General features: G+C 52.8%; 1 protein-coding gene across 7 annotated transcripts in view; it reads right to left on the reverse strand.

Annotated features, from left to right (window-relative positions):
* NLRC5 (NLR family CARD domain containing 5) overlaps nucleotides 1-26142 on the reverse strand; it is an 86271-nt gene that overhangs the window by 26003 nt on the left and 34126 nt on the right. For 3 of the 7 annotated variants that reach the window (XM_039232610.1, XM_039232614.1, XM_039232609.1), the window contains exons 7-25: nucleotides 23700-25374; nucleotides 22618-22701; nucleotides 22388-22471; nucleotides 20931-21014; nucleotides 20724-20813; nucleotides 19913-19972; nucleotides 18179-18244; nucleotides 17596-17679; nucleotides 15725-15808; nucleotides 14688-14777; nucleotides 12319-12387; nucleotides 11497-11565; nucleotides 10374-10457; nucleotides 9862-9945; nucleotides 8302-8391; nucleotides 7577-7621; nucleotides 6531-6620; nucleotides 5560-5643; nucleotides 1609-1692 (exon numbers count right to left, since the gene is read on the reverse strand). In XM_039232610.1, the coding sequence (XP_039088541.1) occupies nucleotides 1609-1692; nucleotides 5560-5643; nucleotides 6531-6620; nucleotides 7577-7621; nucleotides 8302-8391; nucleotides 9862-9945; nucleotides 10374-10457; nucleotides 11497-11565; nucleotides 12319-12387; nucleotides 14688-14777; nucleotides 15725-15808; nucleotides 17596-17679; nucleotides 18179-18244; nucleotides 19913-19972; nucleotides 20724-20813; nucleotides 20931-21014; nucleotides 22388-22471; nucleotides 22618-22701; nucleotides 23700-25374 (3100 nt within the window). The remainder of the gene's footprint in view (nucleotides 1-1608; nucleotides 1693-5559; nucleotides 5644-6530; nucleotides 6621-7576; nucleotides 7622-8301; nucleotides 8392-9861; nucleotides 9946-10373; nucleotides 10458-11496; nucleotides 11566-12318; nucleotides 12388-14687; nucleotides 14778-15724; nucleotides 15809-17595; nucleotides 17680-18178; nucleotides 18245-19912; nucleotides 19973-20723; nucleotides 20814-20930; nucleotides 21015-22387; nucleotides 22472-22617; nucleotides 22702-23699; nucleotides 25375-26142) is intronic. The other 4 variants (XM_039232613.1, XM_039232612.1, XM_039232611.1 and 1 more) reach the window with 3 other exon arrangements.

The following is a 26142-nucleotide window of genomic DNA, read 5'->3' on the forward strand; positions in this document are numbered from 1 at the left end:
GTGGTTAGGGATGCGGGGATGTGCCTGCACACAGGGCTCCCTGCCTGGGCAAAGCATGCCTGCAAACAGGATGCTCTGCCAGGAGGCCTGCACACAATATCCAAGTTTAATGGTCCGCTCGCACATGAGGGAACATGCCCTCCTTAGAAGTACGGAGAAGGCTGGAGTTGTGGGCAGGCCTCTTAGTAAACATGTTGTGGTCGCTTCCTCCCTTTGCTCCCCGCTGTCCTTGAAATGTGTTTGGCTACTTGCCCTTAATTGGTAAAGGAATGCATCTTGTAGATTTCAGTTTGTATCCAGTTACCGGGGTATAAAACAAACCACAAGAGGGGCTTGCGTAGAATTGTTCCTCCGGCCGGAGTTGTGTCTGTGTCTGTCTTTTGTGTGTGTCTTGTCCTCTGTGTCATTTCGTCCGCAACAGAGTCCCTTTTGTCCTTCAGGCCGAACCTTAGCATCCCTCCTCAGAGGTATTCCCTGACCACCCTCACCTTTGCAGTCATCCTTGACCACGTTACCTAGAAAAATATCTCATCACTGTCTGAATTCACCTTAAGTGCTTTTACTAGCTTATTGTCCAGCTCCCTCTACTGCAAGGTAAGCAAGCTCTGGGATGACAAGGGCCCAATCTTTCTTCCCCCCTCTCTGCTGTGTCTCCAGCCCTCCAAACAGCGCCTGGCCCACTACGGACTGAGTTATACAAAGCGTGAGCCCTGACGAGGGACAGGCTGGCCACCTCATTCCAAAGACGGATGAGAGTTAGGGGCCGATGCTGTGTGACTTGGGCATGGAGAGGTCCCTCTCTGGTCCAGGGTTTCCCATGTTCATGTCAGCCTGCCACTTTTTGTGCCCAAAGGAGCCCTTACCATTGTGGGTGCTGTGGGTCGAGCTGCCTCTGGAACGTCACTCATCTCCTCCTTCCCGTGTGACGGGAAGGACAAGCCAGACCTACAGCACTCAAGGACAAGCCAGACCCTGGATGTGAAGTGAGAGCCTCAGCGGTAGTACTTATGTTGCTGTTATTAATGGTATGATTTAATTTCCTGTTGTATTTTTCCATCTCAGCTGCAGCTGCCTTCCCCCCTGCTAGAAGAGTATTTAAAGTAAATCCTTTTTAAATTCTAACCAGTCTGCGCTGAAATTAGAAAGTCGAGTTTTAAATACTTTCGAGAATGCTGCTTAAGTTACCCTTCTACGGAGTTAGATGGTGACCTTTAAACACCGGTGGGTGACATATATACAACCCACATCTGTGAGGTCCCTTTCTAGGAGTTGGTGACCTTTCCGTGGCTGAGACATACGAGAGCCCATTTGTCACAGACCTTCCGTGCTTCAAGGCGCCTGTAGAAGAAGGCGTCTTGTTGGAGTCCCGCCTCTGTGGGAGGGGTTGGGGAATATTAGTCCCATTTGTCAGATGAGGAACCTGAGGCCCAGAGTGGTCAGATAACTCCTCCGCCCCCACCAAGGGTAGCAGGGTTGTAGTGAGGAGCTCCCGGTTGTGGCAGATAACATGATGGAACAGCCCAAGAGAAGGGGCGGCAGGCAAGGAGGGGGTGGCTTTGCGACCCAAGAGCCGCAGGCCAGGCCAGGGCAGCGGGGAAACCGTCTTACTGCAGCAGGCTGAGCTGGGGAAGCCGGGGCAAGCGGGTCAGCAGGGTCTCCAGGCTCTGGTCACTCAGGGCCTCACAGGACAACCTGTGAAATGAAGCATCGGAATGAGGTGGGGAAAGCTGGGAGTGCCCTCACAGCCCCAGCCTTTGGGAGACAGGCTACCCCCCCACTCCCTCCAAACGCTGGGCCCTCGAGGTATCGTCGAGGCTCGAATGCTTTCTCCCACGTGTGCTGGAGCAGCGGGGTTATTATTTTGAGGGCCAGGAAGACTGATGCCCGACGGAAGACACGTGTTGGGAAGAGAATGCCACCTCGCCCCGTGGTAAAGTAATAGGGAAAGGTCAGACCCGCAGCACGGCAGCAAAGGGTCTGAGGTGTGGCTTGGCCTGGGCCTAGGTCTGTCACAACCAGACCGAACAGCTGGTCACTGTCAGGATACTGTGTCGCCACCAGATCCACTGAGGGGAAAGGCCAGACACGCAGCCTTCGGGGTAAGGACTCGGGCAAGCCGGGTGGGGTGTCTGCGCGCCCTGGGATTTACATAGCCTCCCCGGGTCTATGTCTGTCCCTTCTCTCCTCTGTCCCTGCTCTTTTGTGCCCTGCAGGCTGCCTTTCCCTCCCGCTGGGCCCTCCGGGGGCGGGGGGGGAGGGTGGGGAGGCCTGGTGCACTATTTGCTGGTTGGGAGCCTCTGACTCTGGAGCTGGAGCCTCAGGGCCAAACCTCTGCCAGGGCCCAGGCACATCTACACCCTCTGTCCTGGGACCGGCCCGGGGCTCCAAGCACCGGCTAAACAGGGGGCCTTCGCAGAGGGTGGGTCAGTCCACAACACTCCCCACCCCTCCCCACACACATGGTTTCCCACCAGGTCCCAAATACACGGTGCTATGGCCTCTGGCTGGGTCAGAGTGGACTTCACACAGTTTTTTTAAGGCAACAGATATGCTCCCCATCACAACGTCTCACACGGAATCCCGAAATGTTCATGAAGTAGACATGTGGTGGTCGAATCTGGGGACAAGGCCGGAGCTGATCACCTTCCCTGGCATCCAAATTACTGGAGTTCAGCATTAAGTGCTTTGATAACAGGGGTGCCTGGGTGGCTTAGTCGGTTAAGCGTCCGACTTTTGCTTAGTCATGATCTTGTGGTTCGTGGGTTCGAGCCCCGCGTCGGGCTCTGTGCTGACTGCCAGCTCAGAGCCTGGAGCCTGTTTCAGAGTCTGTGACTCCCTCTCTCTCTGACCCTCCCCTGCTCATGCTGTCTCTCCTAGAAACAAATAAAACGTTTTTTTAAAAAAGTGCTTTGATAACAATATTCCAGTACGTGGTCCCAGCACTCTACAGTTGGCAAAGTGCTTTCATGCTCTTATCTCATTTTTCTAGCCACAGCTGAGGGTGGAGATGGGGATGGGGGAGGGGAGCTTAGAACCCCATCTGTGCTCAGACCACTGTCTGAGGCAGTTTACACAAAGCCTCCCACTGTGGCAGATGAGCCTCAGAAGGCAGTGATGTCCAGCTACACTTGTGACCCCTCCAGGGCCTGGTCCGGTGCCTGGTATACAGCAGGTGCTTAACAGTTAAATAATGGAAGAGTGCTTTTTGCATCACTGGCTGCAGTGTTATGAAAAAACACCAGAAGCGGCCTGGATGTCCATCTAGACTCTAGAGGGGTGGTTGAATCACCTGTGGCATATCCAAACCGTGGAGGGTTAATATTAAAAGGCCTAAGTGTAAAAAAAAATAAAAGGTACAGATATACAAAAGTTGGATAAAAACATAGAGACAATCAGGGACAATTCAAAATTCATGGGCTATTTGATGATTTTAATATGTCATATAGTACTGTTAATATTTTAGGTCTGATCATGGTTTTGTGGTTATACTAAAAAAATAAAGGGTACTCCCCTTTCAGCTACGCATATGGAAATAACTACAGATGCAGTTGTAAGGTGTCTGGGAATCGCTTGAAAATAATGTGTGTGCATGTGTGTATGATAATTGCCAAGACTGATAATTACTGAGGCAGGTGGAAGGGAACTGAGGGCCCATTACATTATTTGCTCTACTTTTTTTTTTGTTTTTGAGAGAGAGGGTGCTAGTGAATGAGGGGCAGAGAGAGAGAGAGAGAGGGTGCTAATGAGTGAGGGGGAGAGAGAGAAAGAGAGAGAGAATCCCATGAGGGGCAGAGGGGGTAGGTGGAGAGAGAAAGAAGCAGGGCTCACCAAAAGCAGGGCTTGAACTACCTGATTCAGGGCTCAAACTGTCAAACTGTGAACAGATCATGACCTGAGCCGAAGTCAGATACTTAACAACTAAGTCATCCAGGCACCCCTTATTCCTTCTACTTTTATATATATTTGAAAGTTCCCATAATAGGTGTGTGTGTGTGTGTGTGTGTGTGTGTGTGTGTGTGTGTGTGTTTTAATTAAAAAGTAACTTCACAGGGAAATCTGACAAATGCTATCTCAGCCAGGGGGTCAAGGTCAACATCAACAGCGCTAAGTCAAGTCAATAGCATGCACCTCTGAGATGGGACGAGAAAGATGCTTCACTTCTGTGGACTTCTTCCCCCCAAACCCATCACCGCAGTTTATTCATGAGAAAATCATCAGACACAACCAACTTGAGACGCATTTCACAAACCATCTAACCAGTACTCCCCAAAGCTGTCAAAGTCATGAAAAATGAAGACTAAGAAACTGTCACAGATCAGAGAGACTAAGGACGTTGACTAACTGCATTATGGGATCCTGGACAGGATTCTGGACCAGAGAAAAGGCCTTCGGCCAAAAACTGGTGACACCCCAATAAAGCCTGGAGTGTAGTTAATAGTCCTGTAGCAGGATTTCTCAGTTGTGGCAAATGTCCCATGATGAGTGATATGAACACCCAGGGGCAGTGGGTGGAGGAATTCTCTGGACTAGCTTTCCAACTCTTCTGGAAATCAGGCCTTAAGCTATTCTCAAATAAATGGGTTATTAAAAAGTTCACTGGCCCCATATTCCAGGAAAGCCATCATGTACTGTCACGAGACAAAAGCTCGTGGCAGAGACCTTACACCATAAGATCCTGTTCTGTTAACAAAGTCAAAACCCCCTTGTTTCATGTCCATAAGCATTTGCACACAGAGAAAGGCATGGAAAGACAGACACCAGGAGATCGACATGAGTGAGCTGGCTGCGAGGGCCGGACGGGCATCAGAGACGGGGTAGGAAGGTAGGAACAAAGACCGTAGTGAGTGGGAGAACCGTGTCAGCGAAGCTGTTGAACGCAGCGGGTCTGTGACCGCAGACAGGTAAAGACGGAACACGCACACGGATGAGGAGTGGAGGGTCCCAGGGACAAATGACAGCACTAGCTAGATAAGGAGAGGGGTGTATTTAGCTGAGGCAGGCTTGTCTTGATTTCTTTACTTCAGGGTAATTACTGTGAGAAGATGACAGCAATGAGGACCAAACAAAAGGGTGAGCATCTCTGCAGACAACAGAGCCGAGGCACAGGGAGTTAGAGTCATCCTGCCCGGAGGTGGCTGGGCCAGCACTCTTGATTCTAAGGCCGTCTCTGGTCACAGACCCTGGGGTTCTGGGGTGGATGAGCTGCTAACCAGGAGCGAAGGGGCTTTCAGAGGTGATCCGCTCCAGCCAGGGAGGCAGGTCGGGCTGGGGGTGGCAAGGAGGTGCTAGGGTGGGGCTCCATGGGGGAGGGAGCAGACTGGGGCTCCCAGGTGCCCGGAGTTGAGCAGATGGGGAAAAGGAAGCGGCCTCTCCCAGTAGCAAGGGCAAGGTGCCCTCCTGGGGCACAAGGAGCCTTCTGCCAGTAGGTCAGGGGTGGGCAGGGCTACGGGGTCTGGCGGGAAGGGACCAGACTCACCTCTAGCCAGGATGCCCTCCCACCCCCACCCACGGGGCAGAGGCCTACATGGTGCCCTCTAGGGCTGCGTCCTCCTTACTTACTTGACTTCCAGAGGCCCCGGGCACTTCTCCAGAGCGTCACAGAGGCGGGCGAGGCTCGGGGGCTCCAGGAGGCACTGCCGGAGGCTGAAAGGGGGCAGCGGACGGGGCAGGGCATCAGAGAGGACCCTTCTGCAGCCCCAGGGCTCTCCTCTTCTCCCTCTCCCCCTCCTTCTCTGCCTCTAGGCTGCAGGATCCTTCCCTTGCAGGACACGCTCTTTACCCCAAGTGTCCCCTACAGCCTGATCCCCACCACTCAGACAGTGACAGTAAAGGCTCCCAGCTTCCCTTGGCTTCCCCACTGCCACTCCCCCTGCCTGAGCCCAGGCCTCCACTGTCACTTTCCTAGACCACTTTAACACCCTCCAACTCCCCTCTGGCCGCCATGTAATCCTTCTCCCCCTGCCACTATCTTATCGTTTACCTGTGCAAATCTGACCACGCCCCTCAGGAGCTTCAGTCCTCTGTGGCTCCCTATTGCACTTAATCCTTTAGCAAAAGGCTTTTTCCAAGGCCTCGCCTGCCTTCGCTCACCTCCACTCGCCCTGTATATGCCCAGGCCACACTGACATGCTTCCCAAGAGCCAATCTTTCCCTCCTCAGGGCCTTTGCCCAAGCTGACCCACCTGCCTCGGTCACTCCTCCCAACTCTTCCCCTGGATAACCCTGTTTGGGCCCCAGCTGAAGTGGCTCTCTTCCTAGGTGAGGAAATCAAGGCCCAGAGAGGGGAGGGGCCCAGCCATGGTCACACAGCCTCCCCGAAGCAGAGCGGGGAAGTCTTATGAGAAAACAATGTGCGGTCTTTTGTCCAGGGAGAACTCTGGGCCCAGCAGCCCCCGCACCAGCCCTCATACCGGCCCTCTTTCTTTCTCTTCTCTCACACTCCCTCTCCCTCTCCCCCAGCCCTAGCCCCCTCCGGCCTCTCACTCCCTGACTCTTCACCCCTATCGTGGTGACCCCCAAACAAGAAGTACCAGAAGCTCCTGGGGACGCAGCGCTGATCAAACGCCAAGAATTGGGCTCCAGCTGGGAACTCTGCCAAAGGTCCACCAGCCAACGAATCCCTTGGGGTGGGGAGACCGTTTAGAGAGGAAAGTTCAAATGGTGCACATTGGAAGACGAGACTCAGAAGTCAAGGCTGCAGGGGGCCTAGGGACGATCCAGTCTCTCACTGCACATATGGGGAAACTGAGGCCCATGGGAGGGAAACCAGAGTCAGAAAAACCAGCAGCTTGTGCCTGTGACTAGGTCACGGGGAGCTGGGAGAGAGTCCCTCCTCTCTCTGATCACCAATGTGGCATTCATGGACATGGCCTTCCTGTGCCTCCATTCCTTAGACTTCAAGAACCCATAGCATTCCCAGAAATGGAGACCTGGGCCCAGGACATAAGACCCACCGGGCCTTGGGCCACTCTAGCTTCAGATGGCCCAGCTGGTCTGGCAATGCTTTCCCCTGACACCTTAGCTGGGAACACCCTCTACCAGCTGCTGGGCCCCCATCAGGCGGCCCCTGTGCTTGCCCAACTCCCAGGAGAGACCAGGGGGCCCGGCCCCACTAGGGGGCAGCCAAAAACATGTGCGCGGATCTAACTGTTGTTCCTTGTTTACTGCAGAGGTGTGGAAACTTTGTCAGAGCACCAACGGTTCTTGGTTTCTCAAATGCCATAAGCGGAGTGGGAAGTGGGGGTGACTCATACGAGGTCAGCTGTCTGCAGCAGTCTGCAAACGTCTGGCTGCCCTCCCTCCCACTCAGCAGCCCTGTGCCCGACATCTGCTCTGGGCTGTCACACCACCACCTTGGCCTCCCTCCCCAGCTGCACTGCCTCCTTCCAAGGGAGACCTCAGCGGCTGATGACTGCAAACCTGCTGACACAGGGTACATTTGCGGAAGTGGTGCCAGACCTGGGTGGGTTACTCTAGGGCTCGCGGCATGGCGCTGGGGTAGGGGGCACCCGTAGGAAATGGGGACGGTGGGGGTGAGAGGGGAGCCCACCCCACCCATGGAGCTCTCCCTCCTCACCTGCCTCTTCTGTCACCTCTCAGGACGATGTGCTGACTCTCAAAGCTGCAGAGAGAGAGAGAGAGGCAGCAGTCTGACAGAGGCCAGACGCCCTGGTCAAGGAGCACCTGGAGGGCCGTCCACTCTCTCAGCAAACACAACAATACATATACTAAGCATAACGACACTGATTAGGGCACATACAAAGCACACCACCGACATGACTCCTTTTATTCTCACAGCACCACTGTGAGGTTAGGAGGTATTCTGACCCCTCTTTGACAGATGAGGAAATAGGTATGGGGAGGCTCAGTGATCTGCTCAAAGCTGCCCAGCAGGTAAGTGGTGAGCTTGGATTTGAACCTGGTCTGTCTGTGCTCACACCTCTCACTCTTGGAAGGGGGAAAGGGGAGGACTGAGAAGACCTCACTGAAACCAAGGCTCATCTGCATGGCCTGGCTGGGTCAGAGTGCCCGGTTTCCGTAAAAGTCTCCCAGGATAATCCCAGAGAGTGAGCAAGGGACAGTGTCCCACGGCAAATTTGGAGAGATGAGAGTGTCCCAGGGCTACATTCATTCATTGGTCCAGTCACTCATTCAGCACACATCTAGCACACACTCACTGGACCTGGGACCATGCAGGGCCCCGAGGAGGCTGCCCTGTGATTGCGACAGATAAGGAAGTGCCGTGGGAGCCAATGGCCTATGTGGTCAGAGGGCGGGGTGGGGTCCCAGAGGCACACTCACCTGACATCCAGGTGGAGAAGCCACTGCAGAGTCGAGAAGCACTGGGTCAAAATGAACACTGCATCCAGGGACAAGCCGTTCTCACTGAGGCTGGAGAATCACAGGGGTGACATTGATGGAGCTCACCCAAGACTCAAAAACACCCTGTTTGTGGTCAGAGCCCAGGGCAGGGGAGAGCTGTCCCTGAGTCGAGATGACAGAGCTCACTGAACCCCAAAGGGTCAGAGGGGGCCTCTTCTAACTCCCCATTGTACAGATGGGGAAACTGAGGCCCAGAGAGCAGCAAGGTCTTGCCCAAGGTTGTGAAACATGTCGGTGACAGAGCTGAGAATAGAAGTCTGGTTCCCTGGGTCTGTGATAAATCTGGAGAGGGCTTTCAGGCTGGAGTTGTACCTCAGTTTCCCCACCTGATAAAAGAAGGGCAGTGCCCAGTGCCAAATGAAAATGCAAGGGCTCCTGTTCAAAAGTCAGGAACAAAGCTCTTCCTTTCTTTTGGGTCTGTCAATCTGTCATGGTGTTTTCTATTTGCCATTTAATGCTGCATTCCTCCGGTGCGGGTACTGGTTGGTGAGTGCAGACTCTCACGGGTCTGGGGTCAGAACATTTCACAGTGTGGAGAAGGTCACATGGGAATTTGCCAGAAAGCACCAATCTGCATATAATTTGCCTGAGATGGTGTGGTCTACCACACCACCCACATGCAGGCCCAGAAAGGGAAGAGGCAAACCCTTCTTCCCAGATCCCACAGAAAGACTGAGCAGGAAGGGCCCTCAGAACACAGCACTCACTAAAGTTGTAGACAAAACCAGAGTCAGCCCCTCTACTGTTTAGGTGTTAACTGGGAACCAGGGGCCCAGAGAGGTGACGTGACTTCCCTAGGGTCACACAGAGAAGCTAATAGTGGTGAGCTCTCCCCAGGACCTCTCTCTGGAGGAGGAGAGGGGTGTGTGGGAGCCTAAAACACCGGGGTCTCTTAGCATTCAGAAACTCTAGTCCGTTGCAGGCAAAGTCTGGGGGCTCCTGCCCTCTTTCTTGGGCCTCCCTCCCATCCTGAACATCTTCCCTCTCTCTGCTCTCCAGCTGCCCTGGGCACCCTGCTTGGGTAGCCTGTCTGCCGCAGATCCTCGCTGCTTACCAGCCTGTACCCTATCAACAGCCCCTCCCCACATCCCGGGGCCTGAATGGCCGCCAGTCATTAGGTTCACCAATCATTAAGTGACCCTTCAACCATGCTGACACTGCCCCAGGTGACCTGGGCCTCTCAGAGAGCCTGTGCAGAGACACAAAGACAGGTTCAAGAAACAGAACCTTAAATCAGCAGCTGGATCACTGAGTCACAGAGGCCAGTCTCTTTTAATGAGAATCACAACCGCAAGTACCCTTTTTGAGCATTTACCATGTGCCACGGACATGCGTTTTCTGATTTAATCTTTACAGTAACCCCAGGAGGGAGTGACATGGGACACAGAGCACCCCCCGCCACACACTCACGCTGTCTCTCTCTCTCTCTCCCCACCCCCATCTGACAAGGACAAGCCTCAAGAGGCTTCAGGGACTCACTTTAAGGACTGTAGCGTACCCAGCCCTGGGAGCAGCTGAGCCAGCTGGGCGGCGCCTTCATCCCCCAGAGCATTGCCTGAGAAGCTGGGGGGGGGGGGGGGGACAGAGGGGAGAACAAGTTAGTGCAGGATGCAATTGGGGCTCGTAGGAGCTTTGTCTCTCCACTTCGGTCACTCAGTCACTCAGCTTCTCCTGAAACTGGGACACGACCCTGGGCCGCCAGGACGGATCCCACAGATCCCACATGGGTCAGCCATTGTTTCCCCAGGGTTCTTATCTTGAGACTCGTGACACTTGGGGAGTCAGTGATGGGCTTCAGAGGGGATCATATGTGGGGGCCTGTAATTTAGGGGGAAAGGGGTAACCCCTCACCAGATTCTCTAAGGGGTTCCTGATTGCAGAAAGGAAAGACTGCTGATCTGAATCTTAAAAAATCAAACCAAAACCCAGCACACCAACACCCACTGCCTGAGGCCCCCTCTTCCCCCCACCATCCCACAGCAAGCACTCACTCAAGGTGACGGAGGTGGCGGCTTCCTCCCAGCACCCCGCAGAGCTGTGCGAGGTGTTTGGCTTGCCAGCCACAGTGTGTCAGCCTGCAGAGGGGAAGCACAGCCCTGCAGTGTCCGCCTCTCTGAACAGAGGTGAAAGTGGCCCCCACCCCCCACACATAGGCAGAGAGACTTGCAGAAAAGGGATGGGGACACATCTGGGACTCAAATAGAGGGACCAATGCACACCACACACATCAGACATGCCACACAGGCAGTAAAGAGCCAGAGAGAGTCAGAGGCACAGGGAGGCAAGGAGACTAAGAATGAGAGATGCTAAGATGAGAGACAGATGCAGAGACACACGTGCACACACACACCTACACACCCATGCACATGAGGGCATATGCACACACACATGCACACATGCATAGGCATGCACACACACACACAGCCCACACATGCACACACATGCAACACACAGATGCATATGCATGCACACATATGCTTATGCATGCTCCAACACACGCATACATGTGCATGTGCATGCACACATGCGCACATATGAGTGCACACGCATGTGTGCACATGCATGCACACACACATGCATATGCTGCCACACACACATGCAGGTGCACGCATACACACAGCGCCAAGGGAGGACAGACAATGACAGAAAGGGCAGCAAAGACAGAGAAACAGGAAATATAAGAGAAACAAGAAGCAATAGAGATAGACAGACAGGGAGATTCAGATGGACCTAGAATAAGAGAGAAGGCCAGGAGAATATTGACAGGAACCCTGTGGGGGCTGCTAAGTCCCAGGATGAGGGAAAAAGTGGCCACATGTCCCCATTCTCTCCATCCAGAGTCCCTGCAACTCAGCAGCTGCAAAGGTCAGGGGAGCTAAGAGGAGTGGGGGCTCCCAGGAGGGGAAGGTAACTGAGGGGCTGCCTAGTGAGCCTTGGTGGGGGGAGGGTTGGCTGGGCAGGGGAGGTGCAAGGCAGGGAAGCCAGGCCACAGGTCCTGGATACAACAGGTCATGTCCTCCAGGGAGCACCTGAGGCCAGAGGCCTGGGGACAGGCTTTGAGCGGAGGAAGGGACGAGCGGGAACCACAGCCGGGCCTGCGGGCCAGCACCGTACCTCATCCTCGCGGAGTGTGGGGACAGCTCACGGGGCCTCTGGTGCATGAGGCTGTCACGGAGTGCACCCCTGCAGGGACACACACCGAGGCCAGGCTGAGCAAACTCCTCAGCCAGTATCTCCAGGTCCACCCTCCGCCTCACCTCCAGCCATCAGGTCTCTCCATGAGGCCCGGAGACAGCCAGGCCTTGGTTCCACTGGAGCTTCCTGGCTCCCTGGCTGTGTGACGTGGGACAAATCACGTAGCCTCTCGCTGGGACAATGCATGGGAACTGCCCAGTGTCCTGCTTGCTGCACATCAGAGTACGTGCTCGGCTAACCTTGGCTGCTAATATCATTAACCTCCACATCATTATCAGTGCCTTCAGAGATGCCAGCCTAGGGCTCAGACCCTACATAAGACACTGTAGGTAGATACTGAGGGACCAAGAGCTGAGCCTCTGCCCATGTGTCAGGCTGGGACAATCCAGGAAGGCACCTTGTAGGCGGTAAACTTCCTTTAACGGGTCCTCATGACAGAAGGAGCCAGAAGTTCTGACCAAAATCAGAGCTACAGACCAAACAATCCGCAGTCCTTGGGTTTAGACCGCAGTCTCTGGTGCTCTGCTCTCTGGCTTCCCCATCCCCACCCCGGTATGGGAAAAGCGGAGGCAGTCTGTCCTGTGACACTCCTGCTCAGGGCCGCATCCCTTGCCAAGCTCATTGGCTTCTTAATCCTTCGTGAATCGGTCAAGTATCCCTGGCAGCTGAGAGATGCAGTCTGGCTGAAGGGTCAGGGAGGACCTGGCTGTGCCTAAGGATGGGGCTGGGGTGACGCCATACCTCTCCTGCATTGCTTCCTGTTCCTCCTGCTCCGGGGCAAAAGTGAGGACAACAGTTTTGTGCAGCAGGCTGCAGAGAGAAAAGAGGAAGAAGGAAACAAGAGGCTTATGGGGGGTCTTTGTGTCATTTTCTAACCTCACCCGGAGGGACCTAGAAGGTGTCATCCCCTGCCTCTAGCTGCAGCCACTTGCTGTGACTTCCTGAATTTTTGCGCCTCTGAAGTCTTTCTACAGAGATTTCACTGACTGATTAACCCTCATTTCCTGGCAGGTCCTTCAAAGAAAACCTCAGTTCTGCCTTCTCTCTGGTTTGGGCTTTGGGCTAAAACCCTCTTCCCTCTGCCTTATGCTCGGAGCCTGTTCAGCTGAGGGGACTCACCCCAGCACAGCGGGGTCACTGCCAGGTCTGGGACAGGCACCGACAGTCCACCCGAGGCTGTAACTTACAGCAGGAACATCCCTAACCTCATCTGTGTAAACTGCAAGTTAAATACACATTTTCATTGCAGAGGTCATACTTCTTCCCCGTGGAGAACTTACAAACTATAGTAAAGTAGGAAGAAACTAAAGAAACCCACCCACCATCTCTTCCACTTGTTAACGACCGCTGGTAACACCTGGGAGTGGGCTCTTCAAGTCTTTTGTTTGTTTGTTTGTTTTATGATTTTTTTTAACTTTTTTTTTTTAATGTTTTTTATTTATTTCTAGTAGAGAGAGAGAGAGACAGCGTGAGCAGGGGAGCATCAGAGAGAGAGGGAGTCACAGACCGAAACAGGCTCCAGGCTCTGAGCTGACAGTCAGCACAGAGCCCGACGCGGGGCTCGAACCCACGAACCGTGAGATCATGACCTAAGCGAAAGTCGGACGCTTAACCGACTAAGCCACCCAGGCGCCCTGTTTTATGATTTTTTAAAGTTTTTTTAAAAGTTTATTTATTTTGAGAGAGCAATTGTGGGAGAGGCAGAGAGAGAAGAGAGAGAAGAAAGAGAAGAGAGAGAGGGAGAGAGGGAGAGAGAGAGAGAGAGAGAGAAAGAGAGAGAGAATCCCAAGCAGGCTCCTCACCATCAGCACAGAGCCTGACTCAGGGGGCTTGAACCCACAAACCATGAGATCATGACCTGAGCCAAAACCAAGAGTCACACGCTTAACCAACTAAGCCACCCAGGCGCCCCCCAACTTTTTTTTAAATGCAATTAATGTTCCTTCATTTTTCCTTTTCTTAAAAACTGGGATTAAATTACAGTTTCTCTTTTGAAAGCTAGTGTTTCAAGGCACAGGTTAAACAAGGGTGACAAAATGTTGACGACTATTGGTGGGAGCTGAGGTGTTCATGACACCATCCTTCCTACCTTTTGAGTACATTTGAAAATCTTTACTACAAAAGTGATGAATTAAAATTTTTATGTTTACCTAATATACCGCAGTCAGCCCTCCATGCTACAATTGTACCTATGTCAGTATTTCGCATTGAGGTTTTCTCTCTGAAGGTAACTTAGTTTACTTACCTAAGAGTCAATGGTTACCCATGTATGTTCATTCTTTCCTATTATAAAATACTGACATGAACATCCCTGCATCTAAATGTGTTTGTACCAGCAGGAAGAGTCCTCCCTGGAAACCAGTGGAGCGTCATTTGGAATGAGCTAAGGATCCCTCATGAACCAAGGTCCCTTAATCTCTCTTTTGGGTTAATCGATATCTTTCTCCCTCTCAAAGGAGGGACCACCCTCCTCAGTTAAGAGCCTTTCTGGGTGGAGGCTGTGATGACATTAATTAGCATCTGTCCTCAGCGCCCCCAGACTGAATACTGAGACTTACACAAAGAAAGGCTGGGCCCTGTCTTGGGTCAAGTTCCCTAGAAGCAGAGCCTGAGCCTGTGAATGGGACAGAGGGTCAAGTGTCACACAATGATGACTTGTGAGCGTGAGGTACTAAGGGCCTGCTGTCAGGAGAAGCTGGGAAGGGATGAGGAGCAGAACAGAGTGGGTCCTCAGTCTGATCCCACAGGGAGCTCTGGAGCATGAATGGTACCAAAAGTTTGCCCCACCTGAAGCCAGGGGGCTGGAGAGTGCTATCTCTGCCTCTGTCACTGGCCACTCCTGGTTGGGGGAATTGGAGGGTAACCTTCCAGGCATCGCTGGCTCCCATCAGCCCAGGATAGTTTCCGGGAGAAGGTATAGGCTGTGAGTAGCCAACACCCAGAGGAGCTGGGAAAAGAGGGTTTGGGCGGGGCACCAGTAGCACATTCTATATGTCCCAAAGGCCTGGTGCCAGAAAGAATTCTAATGACCTAGAGAGGATGATGGGAGAGCCCCAGAGCTCCAGACTGGAGGTAGGACTGGGTAACAGTGGTCTAAGGGGAGTTCCTACCTGATGTGTAGCTCCGCTAGGGTCTGGCACATGCTCACTGCGCTCAGCACCCTGTGCACCCCGTCCATGGTCAGCCCGTTGTCACTGAGGCTGTGGAAAGGAGTGACAAGGTGGCAATCAGCAGGCAGCTGAAGTCCTCAGCCTTAGACAGTTCCAGTCCCCTCCTCCTGGCACAAGTAGGCTTGCTGACTGTCATTCTTGGGATGCCCTGGGTCCTCAACCAGGGTGTCTCAAAGAATTCTGGCCCATGTGGATGAGCCAAGAGATGCCTGAACCCCCTGCCCCGCTCAGAGAATAAGGTTCTACAGCTTAAGCGTTAAGAACTGACTCACTGTTTTCACCTCTCTGAGCCTATTTCCTGGTCTGTAAAATGATCACCATTTTAATCCCATTTTACAAATGGAGAAAGTAAGGCCCAGAGACATTAAATTATGTTAAAGCTACTAAGTGACAGAGCCAAGATTGAAATCCAAAGTCAAGGCCGCAAACCATAATTTCTCAACCTCAACCTTCCCCCACCCAACCCACACTTGAGGCTAAGACCCCAACACATCTCACCCAAACACCACCCTACGCCCGACCATGTAATACCACAGCACACCAAACAGCCTACTACTCGTTCTTTCCATCCCACTGCTCCCACAACCCACCCCTTCCCTCAGCAGTGTAACTCTACCCTAGCACACCTCTCCCCAAGGCAGTGCCCCACCACCCATCCACCCCTTGCAACATCCCTCCCCTCCCCTCCCAGGGCTGTCGTAAGCGCAGAGTGGAACACAAGCCACTGATAAACAAGGAATACAGTCCACACATGCAAGGGGTTTTAAGAACTGGAGCTAAGACAGGGGCTCATGCCAGAGACAAAGGTGAGTCAAGGTCAAACCCCTCCAGTTTTGCTGGTATTGGGGAGAAAGCAGGCATGGCCAGTGGAGCAGAGCTATTTCTAGTGACTGTGGGCACACAGACCCAGGTGGTAGGGACCAGTGGGGCCTCTCTAGAGCCCTCCCTGCTACCCATCAGTGAGGCAGGCAACTCACTTCAGGTTCCCGGCGATGTACAGCTGGGCTGCAGCCTCTGCCATCAGACAACAGCCTTCATCGTTCAGCTGGTTCCCTGAGAGACTGAGACAGAGGGGCCTGATGCACTGTGCTGCAGGGGCGGGGACCCCCCGTCGGCCTCTGCATGCACGAGGTCCCTCCTTGCCTTCAGCCAGAGCATCTCCTTGGTAAGTGAGCCTTAATAGCAATGGGTGCTACAAGGCTGTGTGTAGTACATGTCCCGCACCACCCCAGGTGCTTCTATGATTATTGGGTATTTAATCCTCATAACAACCCTGTGAAGCAGGCACCATTATTATCCTCATCTTACTGAGTAGCAAACCAAGGTACAGAGTGGTGAAAGCACCTCCTGAAGGGTGGACCTGGGACTTGAACCCAGGCTGCCTGATTTTAAAGCCTCACCCTCAGCTGTTTCTTTATGCTTCAGTCTACATAATTACTTCTTGTGATAGACTCCATGGTCATTCAGGCGTCAGATCTAGTCTGGGGACCAGGGAGGGTTTCCTTGATGTTTGAATGACTTGCTTGAAAAAACTAGGAGCTCAATAGGTAAGGGGTGAGAGAGGGATGGGGGAAAGGTGCTCCTGGTGCTGGGCACAACTCATGCAAAGGCCCTGTGGCATAGCACACAGGAGGGCCTGAAAGGGGGACAGTGTGTCAGGATCGATGATTTCAGCGACAGGGCAGAGTCAGATGGGGCTTGGGAGGTTCTGAGTCACACAGGATTTTAGGATTTGGGCTTTATCCTGAGCAATGGGAAGGAGTGAAGGGGGCAGGCAGCAGTGAAATGCAGTTCCCTCTCTACCAGGTGGAGGTGGCCAGCATGGAAGCAGGGAACCCAGTGAGGAGGCTGATGCCATCATCCAGGTGAGGAATGAGAGTGGTTCAGACTGGGGAGGTGGATGAAAAGAGGGTGGTTTTGAGAGCTACGTAAGGGGTACGTCGACTTGGCATAGACTGGCTATGGGGTGGGGGGGGGGAAGGGAGCTGAGAGGTGTCTGGTCTGTGTAGCCAGGTAGGTGATGGGGTCATATTGCAGGTGAGAGCACTGGGGGAGGGGCAAGCTTGGTGATGGCCAGGTGGATGGAAGCATGTGAGTTTGGTAAAAACACCTGGTAATCCTGTCTCGGTTCTCCCAATGGGACAAAGTCAAGGCTCAAGCTTTGGTCACCAAGGCCCTCACCTATCCATCTTTCCCCGGGGTAGGGCCACTCACCTCAAAACACATTACGGCACTCCATCACTCCACCCTCGCGCCCATTTGATTTCCTGGGATGGTCCTGGCAGGGGTCCTCTCTGGGTGACACCAGGACCTCTAGCAACCCCCAAGCCCTACTCTCAAAGGAGCTGGACATGAATGGAATTTCTCCAGCCCCAAAAGAGGAGGTGGTCTCACTTTACTCTGGGAGGAAGACAGGGTTAGGGGACCTGGGGGCTGTAGTCTGGAAGACAGATGTGATGAGGCTTCTGCTTTGCAGGTCCGTTTACAGGGACAAGGCTGGTGGGAGTCGCTGTCTGAGCTTAAACCCTGGCCTGGACTTTTCCTAGCTGTGTGACCTTGAGCAAACTTACCTCTTAAGTTTTTTGTGGCTTAACTTCCACTTCTACAAACTGGGTATAGTAAACAGCACTTATATCACAGAGACGGGGACATAAAATAAGAGGATGTTTGTAAAAACCCTGGCCCAGGGCAAATGCTAAATAGTGGTAGCTGTTATGATATCTGCATCCCCCAAATTCTTAATGAGGCAACATGCCCTTACTCACACCATGCTCCCACAGTAGAGGCCCTTCAGACCCTGCCCTGCCCACCGCCCTTCTCCCACCCCAGAACTTCCCATGATACTCACTCCACTTCGTCTAGGTGGGGGCCTTCCTGGAGCTGGGCTATTAGTTCCTGCACGTCATGGACCCCGAGCTCACACTGCTGAAGCCTGAGGTCAGGTTGGAGGCAGAGGGACTCAGGGCAAGAAGCCACCCCATGCCTCCTCCAGCTCCAAGGACCACTGCCAGGTGTGGGAGCCAAGGGAGTCCGGAGGCAGACAGACCTGCTTCTTAGTAGCTGGGAAATCTTGGACAAGGTACTTAACCACGCTGAGAAATCTTGGACAAGGTACTTAACCTCAGTCTCTTCCTCTATAAAATGGGAAGAATAAAGTGTACTTTGCAGGGTTTTCAAACGAATTACAAAGAGGTAATGGATATAAAATACCACAGTGCCCAACAAGGGCTCATTAAATTATAGTAATCATTATTGTTGTTATAACAGATGCTCCTTGTTCAAGCCAGGATGGGTTTTTCATGTGCTTTCTCTGTTTCATGCCTTTACGCCTTTACCCTTTATCCTCCTTGCCCCAGCTATTCCTTTCCTGGGAAGGCACCTCCTCTCATATCATATCCCTCCCTTTAAGACTACGGAGCCCACAGAGGTACCTGAGTGCCAGGTTTCTGCTCTGAGCCTCTTTCCTCTGGCTGGCATTTCCCTGTAGGTCTGATGCCCTGCAAAGAACAAATCCAGCACTAGCCTTGGCTTAAGAGTCCAGGGCCTAAGGAGCCAAACCTTTTACTTTGGGTTCTAGGGGCTGAAGACCCTGTAGCACGACCCAAAGCGAATGAGTGACAAAGACAGTCGTTTGAAGATGCTGAAGGTGCTATTCAGCAGAGCAACAAGAGCAAAAGTTCTGAGGTCAAACAGGCTTTATTCAAATTCTGGCTCTGTCTTATATATATAGCTGTGTGGCCTTGGGTAAGTCACCTATCTGAGCTTCTATTGTCTCTTTTCCAAAATGGGATGACAATATCTAACACAGAGTGATTGAAGGATTAAATGACATGGTGCATGGTCAAGCACCCAGCATAGGCACAAAATTGAAGCTTAGTAAAAAGAAGCTGCTATTTCTACGTTGAAGGTTTCCATGTGTGTATGCGCTACCTGTGGTTCGGAAGGCTGGGAGTATGGACTGTGTGTGGGTCCGGGTTGTGGGAGCCAGAGCAAACCCAGACTCTCTCTCACTGGGGCGGGGGAGGGCTGGGGGCTGCAGAGAAGCTGCAACATTATTAGCTAGGTTTTTACAGACCTCTAGATTGTCACTGTCCAAAAGAACTTTACACGATGATGAAAACCTTTTATATCTGTGCCATCCACTGTGGGAGACATTGGCCTCCCATGGTCATTGAGTACCTGAAATGCAGCTAATGTGATTGACAAATTGAAAGGTTCAGTTTACTTCATTTTAATTAATATACACTTGAATAGCCACATGTGGCTAGCAGCTACCATATTGGGCGCCACAACAGTACAGCTGGAGGAGAGGAAGACATTGGTCCTACCAGGTCATTATAAGGGTGAGGGAACTGAAGCTCAGAGCAGGGAAAGGACTTGCCCAAGAACACACAATATTATCTGTCTGTGAGTCTCAGCCAGGGAGGGGTGTGAGGAAGCCCAGTTGTAATGTTCCTTCACGGAAAGGCAACTGCCCTCTCTTCACCCACGCAGGACTAGCCAAGCTGGAATCCATGCACAGCTGGAGGAGCCAGCACCTGAGTGTCACCTGGATGTCAGCAGTATTTTAAGGACATTACATGCATTAATTCATTTAATACTCAGAGTAATTCTGAGATGGAGATATCATCACTGTCTTCTCTTTTTAAAAAATCTTTATTTATTTATTAATTTTTAGAGAGAGAGAGAATCTTAAGAAGGTTCCACGCCCTGTGTGGGGCCCAACATGGGGCTTGATCCCATGACCCTGGGATCATGACCTGAGCAGAAATCAAGAGTCAGAAACTCAACTGACTGAGCTACCCAGGCTCCCCCCACCACCCCCCACTTTTTTTTAGATGGAAGAGTTTTCCAGATCTTTCCCCACATACTAATGCCAACCTAACAGTATATTCATGCCTTCCCTAAGGGCCTGCCTTGCTCTGAGACTTCTAGGGATGCTCCCTCACCACAGGGGCCAGATGTGGTCCAGAGATGCTAGAGGAAGTAAAAGTTCTTTGCCAACTCTGAGAAGTGAGTCATTTCTCAGGGCTGCAATAGCAAGAAGAAGCCCCACATTCCAGCTCTCCATGGGAAGACTTTCTCAGCCACCCTTCCATGCAACTGCTTGAGCCTAGACTGCTCTTAAGAATGAGCCCGGACCCAACCCCTTCCTAGATTCTTACCCTTCAAGCTCTGCAGCTGTCTCTATGGACGGGGAAAGAAGGAAGATGAGGTCCGCCTCCCTGAAAAGTCAGACACCGAGCCATGAAACTGGTGGACTGGAAACCAGCACGTCACCCCTGCCTGCACACCCCTTGCTGTCCCAAACATCTAGAAAAAGTTGATTTTGTAATTAACAGAGAAACAACTGGCAAAGGTGCCCCAAATCAGACATTTAAAATCATGACTATGTTATTGCTCAATGAATCCTTAAAGAGTGTTTCTAAAAGTCAGGAAAACAATTTTTGCAGAGACGACCTATTTTTTTCAGATAAGACTTTTAAAAATTAGGAATGCAGAGAGTTTTTATGGGATTTACGGTATTTTAGGTTTGCATGGCACTTAATTGTACTGTAATCTGAACAGGTAACCCTAGTTCAGCACCATGGAGAGCAACACGCAGCTAATTATTCTTTGGGCTTGGCCTGTGATTCCTAGATTTGTTGATCTGTTCCTTCAACCATCTGTCCATCCATTCATCTATCCATTCATTATCCTACCCATTCAACCAACCATCCATCTGTCCGTCCATCTGTCCGTCCATCCATCCATCCATCCATCCATCCATCCATCCATCCATCCTACTCATTCCCTATATATTGAGTACCAGGTGCCATGTCTGAGCTAGGCTCTGGAGGTACCGATGTGAATAAAACAGATTTAGGTGCGCACACATGTAGTTTTTGCAGACTAGGTGCTCCTTTTCCCACCCGCTACCTTCCCCTCCCCTTTTCTCAAGACGCTGAAGGCCCAGATTCCACTCCTTCTGCTCACCTGACCTGCAGCATCCTGACAGTAGGTTTTGTGACTGCTACCTTTGTCAAGCAGAGTAAGGTTGACATGGAGACACTGTTGCGGCTCAGGCTGCAAGATTGTGGCAAGGGTGTCAGGAGTGAATCCTATATCCCATGGGCTTCCAACTTGCTTTGCTCTCCAGGGGAGGAGGGTGACTCAGGCAGAGGTGGTGGAAAGACTGCTTACTCAAGCTTCTGGAGCCGTGGCAAGCAAAGAAGTCCCTCCACAATGTTCAGCAATACCCAGTCCTTGAGCTGGTTGTCCTGAAATCTAAAGGGAGAACAAGGCCCAGTCCTTCAGCCATGGAGCTGGGGGATTTGGGAGCCCTAAGTGACAGGTGATATGGCTGCTCTTATGCAGGAGACACAAGTCATAGGCCCAGAATGTGTTGGTGGCCTACTCCATGGTGTCCAGTAAGCCCAGCTGAAAGGAAAGGCCCTCTGCCAGTCTCACTCCTGTCTCTATTTAGTCCCAAAGGGGAGCTTCTGCCTAGGCCCAAGAGATCCAGATAATGGGCTGTGAAGGCCTCATGAAGTGGAATGAAGACACCCAGCACTCTGCTCTCAGGGCTATGTCTGCAATGTGCCTGAAGTTGGAGTTTATCAGGGCCTCTTGGCTCCTAGGTGATGAGCAGAGTCTAGACTGCATAAGAGATGCTGTTTCCAGCTCCAGCTCTGGCCTTGACCCTTAGCCCAAGCACACTCTTTCCAGCCTCACATTCCCCATCTGTCAAATGGGGTCCACAACCCAGCCTTGCCTGAGTTCCTAGTTGGAAGGACAGAAGAAGTGTGAGGGTACCTTTGTGTATGATTGCTCTGGTCAGTGCAAAAGTTTGGAAATGTGCACTTGCACACGTTTGCACATGGTAATATTTTTTTCCCTGATTATTGAGAGTGACCTTAATCTTTTCTCCTGTCACCTGGTGATCTCACAAAAAGGCACTCAGCTGTGGGGAATAGGAGCTGAGGTCCTACACTCCACTCAACAATCAGTACAACCTAGTGCCAGGCTGCATCTCTCTGGATGAAAGGATGCCTTTTCTAAATCTCATAAAGGTGCCATATAAGCCAGTGATGGTTCTGCCAGTGAGCTGCTGAGAAGGTTCCCTGGCCCCACCCCTCAGGCTACTCATCACAAACAGAGGGCAGGAGTATATTTGTGCGCATGTGCTTTGTTAATGTGTACTTGCATCTAAGTGTGTATGTGGTTCTAAGTGTGCATGCATGTCTGTAGGCCTATCAATGTGTATGTGAGGGGAGCAGGAGAGTGCAAGTGTGAATACATACGTGCACGAGTGTGAAGTTATGTGTTTCGTGCACTGACGTGTATCCACAATGTCCAACACCTGCCTACACATTGCTATCCCTTCACTCAGGGTCACAGAAAGAGGGGAGGGGGCCTCGAAACTCAAGGTCCTGAAAGATGGCACAAAATATTAGGTGAGAGAAGCTGTACTCTAGGGTCTTTGGATCCAGCCCCACCCAGTTCCCGGATTTATGCCTCCCCTCCCTGGGTCCCACTGAAAAACAATCGGCCAGGTCCTGATGGAATATGCAGGACTCATCACAGGCTCCAGGGGGTGCTTAGGGACCTGGGAAGTGACTTGTCCTCCTAGCCAGCAGGTCTTTCTGGAGATTACTCACCTGACCTCTTCCAGCTGTGGACAGAGAGTCAAAGCCTGCACCAGGTGGTGGATGCCTTGGGCGGTAATCTTACTTCCTGCTAACCTACAGAGTAAGCAAAGATGGTGGGAAGAAACAGAGATGGGAAAGGGGGTAGGCCAGGAATCTACCCCATGCAGGGTTGAAGGGAGAGAAGAGTGTTCCAGGCATCTCTGGCTGAAGATTCCTCTTGGACCCAAGCCCTGGCTCACCCCAGCTTCTTCAGGCTCCCCATTGTCGGCAGGCTCCTGGAGAGGGCTTCTGCAAAGGCATCTCCACACTTCCTGCTCTTAAAGCTGCCACAGGAAGAGGCAAGGTGGCAGAGATCAATGCTGAGCAGGGCTTAGGGGCCATCACCCACCCCTCCTCTGACTGAGGGAACTGAATACAGTTACGTTAATAATAGTAGCAGTAGTTGTTGTTTGTAGAAGTAAGGAATATGCATTACGGCAGAGACTGCTAACTGTCCATTGAAACCCATTCTCTGCTGATAGAGCTCTAACTGGGAACATGGTTTCCCAGACAGAGATGGCATTTCCAGCCTCCCTTGCAGCTCAGAGTGGCCATACGACTATGTTGTCACCATTGGAATGTGAGTGGAAGGAATGCATTCTATCTCCATGTGTGTGGGCTTTAACACACGGGGTGCATCTAGCGCATGCTCCCCTTCCCTTCCCCTAAGCCCATGACCCAGCTTTGATCATGCAGAATCAGATGCCCAAGGAGATGATGGAGTGACAGTGAGAGGGATCTGGGTCCTACATGCCCACACAGAGCTGAGCCATCTCACCGACCCAGACCACTTAGCTCTGAGTCTCCCATGACAGTGAAGCAAAATTCAACATTATCTAACCCACTGTATTTGGGAGGGAAGGGTTCTCTGTTATGAGCCTCACCTTTTCTCTAGCTACTATTACACGTACTGAGCCTTCACCACATGCCAGGCACTCAGTAAGGAGGGTCTTCCCTGTATTCTCTTAGGAACTCTCATAACTCTCCCCCCCATGCAGTTGGTATTATTATGAATTCATTTTAGAGAGGAAGAAACTCAGGTTGAGAGGTTAAATAGCCTGCCAGAAGTCAAACCTCCCATGGACTCAGAGGCTCCAGCTCATGGCTGAGAGGGAGAGGGAAACTAAAAGCTTAGCAACTGCGACAGCAGGAGCCAACTGGACCCTAAAGTCACGGAGAGGCATGGAGCTTCCCAACTGGGTCTCAGGTTAAGCGGTAGTTCAGCCCATCTGTTCTGATGTTCAAGATTCTTACCCAGCCTCCTTCAGCAAGAACAGCTCACCTGAGATCCTCTACCGGCTCACAGCCTGCCAGGGCCTCAGGACAGTGGGGCTCCAGGGGGCAGCCCTCAAAACCCAGTTGGATGGGGGTGTTCCTGTGCCCCAGGATGTTGTTCAAGGCAGCCAGGTCAGCGTAGGTCAGTGGGAAATTATGGAAAGACAGGTAACAGGGGAGGCTTTGGGCCATGAGGCTGGCCAACTCAGGCTCCTGGGTCTCAACCACGCAGTGACAGAGTGCCACAACCTTCGGTCCCGTGAGCCTGCGGGTGGCCAACTTCCTCAAGGCCTGCATCACCTCAGCCTGCCTAGCACCCACCCACACCTCATCTCTTTGTGCCACGTGGCTGAGGAAGGGACAGCAGGCGCGGGATGCCAGCCCTGCCAGGAAGGTGGGGAGGTGGTCTAAGAGGCCTAGTCTCGCTTTGGTCCGCAGCACCCAGTGTGAACTGAGGGTGACATAGTGGGTGAGTGCGTTTTTGTCTACATCGGGGCTGGCCATCAGGTGCAAGGCAGCAAAAAACTCCTGCAGGCTGAGGTGAGTGAAGGCATAGCCTGTGTCCTGGTGCCCAGGGCCTGTGCAGATGCAGAAGGAGGTCAACCAACCGAGAGCAGCCCCAAAGGCCATCATGGGTGCAGGGATGTCTCCTACAGAGAAGATAACCTTCCCGGTCTCCAGACCCCTCAGGGCCACCTCGCTGAGGCCCAGTAGGGACTCAGGAAGCAGGGGCCCCCGGGGGCCGAGGATAGATACCATCTGCACATAGTTCTGAGTCACAGTGGGCAGAAGGGCCACAGCTTGGCCTGGAGAGCTGCTTGGGAGTAGATGGTAGAGGCAGAGGCAGGTGACTTGGCACACTGCAGGCACCGCGCACATGCTCTGCAGATGTCTGTTGCCCCTCAGCTGTGCCAGGGCTGCCTCCTGCCACGGCTGGTTGCTGAAGAAGCGGCCCATATACTCCTCTACCCGTGGCCTATCAAAGCCCCACATATGGACCATGGCTGCCTCTGTGGGCAGGCAGTCGGGCAGCTTCCCTGGACGGGAGGTGGCCAACACCCAGCAGCCAGGAAGGAGGGTCCCTTTGCAGAGGCCGGAGAAGAGGGCAAGGGCTGGACTTAGGGCCTCAGGACCTGCAGCATCCTTGCTAGAATGGGGGTGGAGGGCCTGGTCCAGCCCATCAAAGATCAGCAGGACTCCATTAGCATTCTGCTCCAGGTACTGGAAGACCAAGTCGGCACCCGTCTCGGGGCTCAGGTACAGATCAAAAAGGAGCTGGGGAAGCGTCAGGGACCTTGTGATCAGGTTGAGCTGGCGGAATTCAAAACGGAACAGGGCCTGGAAGCGGTCCAGCTGGCCTTCCGCCCACTTCTGGCAGAGCCGGTGGGTCAGTGTGGTATTGCCCATGCCTGCCTTCCCCAGGAGTACTGTCATCTTCGGGCCCTTGTCAGCCTTAGTGCTGAAGAGGTCCCGGAGGCTAGCATCAGTGCCATCTTCTGCCTTGGGGTCGCCCAGGATGGCCCCCTCCTGAGTGTTGAAGGGTGCTGTGGCCCGGCTCCACTGCAGGATCGGGGGGATGTAGACCTGGTGGAGGGCGAGGGGTTGCCCTGGCTTGGGCATCCTGCTGCCATAGCGCTGCTGGGCAGAAGTCCTCAGCAGCTGCAGGTACCTCTTGGCCAGCTCTGCAAGGGGCGGGGGTGGGGAGGGGCATGAGGGCAGGAGGCCTCCCACCCCCTGATCCCCTCACCCTGGTCCTGACAGTTGGGAGCCTATGGCCTCAGGTGTGTATATATACGTGGGGGGAGCTGGCGAGAGCCCACAGGGGCTGTTGTGCCAACCAAGTTCCTAGAAGGAACTGGTTATACAGAAGCACAGGTTCATTGGGCCACTTAAATAGGGAAGTCCTACCGCGGCTCTGTTTGTTTTGCAACAGTATATGTGTAAAGTTTTCAATGAGATGGAGATGAGAAGTGGAGTACTCCCCTTGCAGCAACTTCTTGGAACAGACTGTGTATCTGAGTAGCCTGTTCCTCTCCCTAATATTTCGGTTCTGCGACGCTCAGGGGTGAGTGCTAACAACCTGTAGGCCCAAGCACTGACCAGTCAGAACTGGAGTTGGGCCCGTACTGCGCCAGGTATTAACTTTTTAATTGCTGGATCACTGGGAGATCTTGGGTGGCCCAGGGGAAGGACTGGAGCCACTGTCAGAGAATACTGGGGACAACTGGTTAAGAACAAGGACACTCCTGGACAACTGGTGGAGAAAAGAGAAGTTCTGGCTGGTCCTCAGCAACCCCAGGCCTTGTGGTGGTGCTGGTGGTGCTGGTGGTGGGGTCTCCCTGCTATCCCGCCCATCTCTAAGCTGGCCAATGAGGGCCCAGGTCTGAGGTCATGCTGGTCACCTCCCTGAGGCTCCCTCAATCCTGAGGAAATGGGCGGTGTCCCTGTAA

This window comes from Hyaena hyaena, unplaced genomic scaffold, assembly GCF_003009895.1.
Source record: "Hyaena hyaena isolate Hyena2069 unplaced genomic scaffold, ASM300989v1 scaffold_68, whole genome shotgun sequence".
NCBI lineage: Eukaryota > Metazoa > Chordata > Mammalia > Carnivora > Hyaenidae > Hyaena > Hyaena hyaena.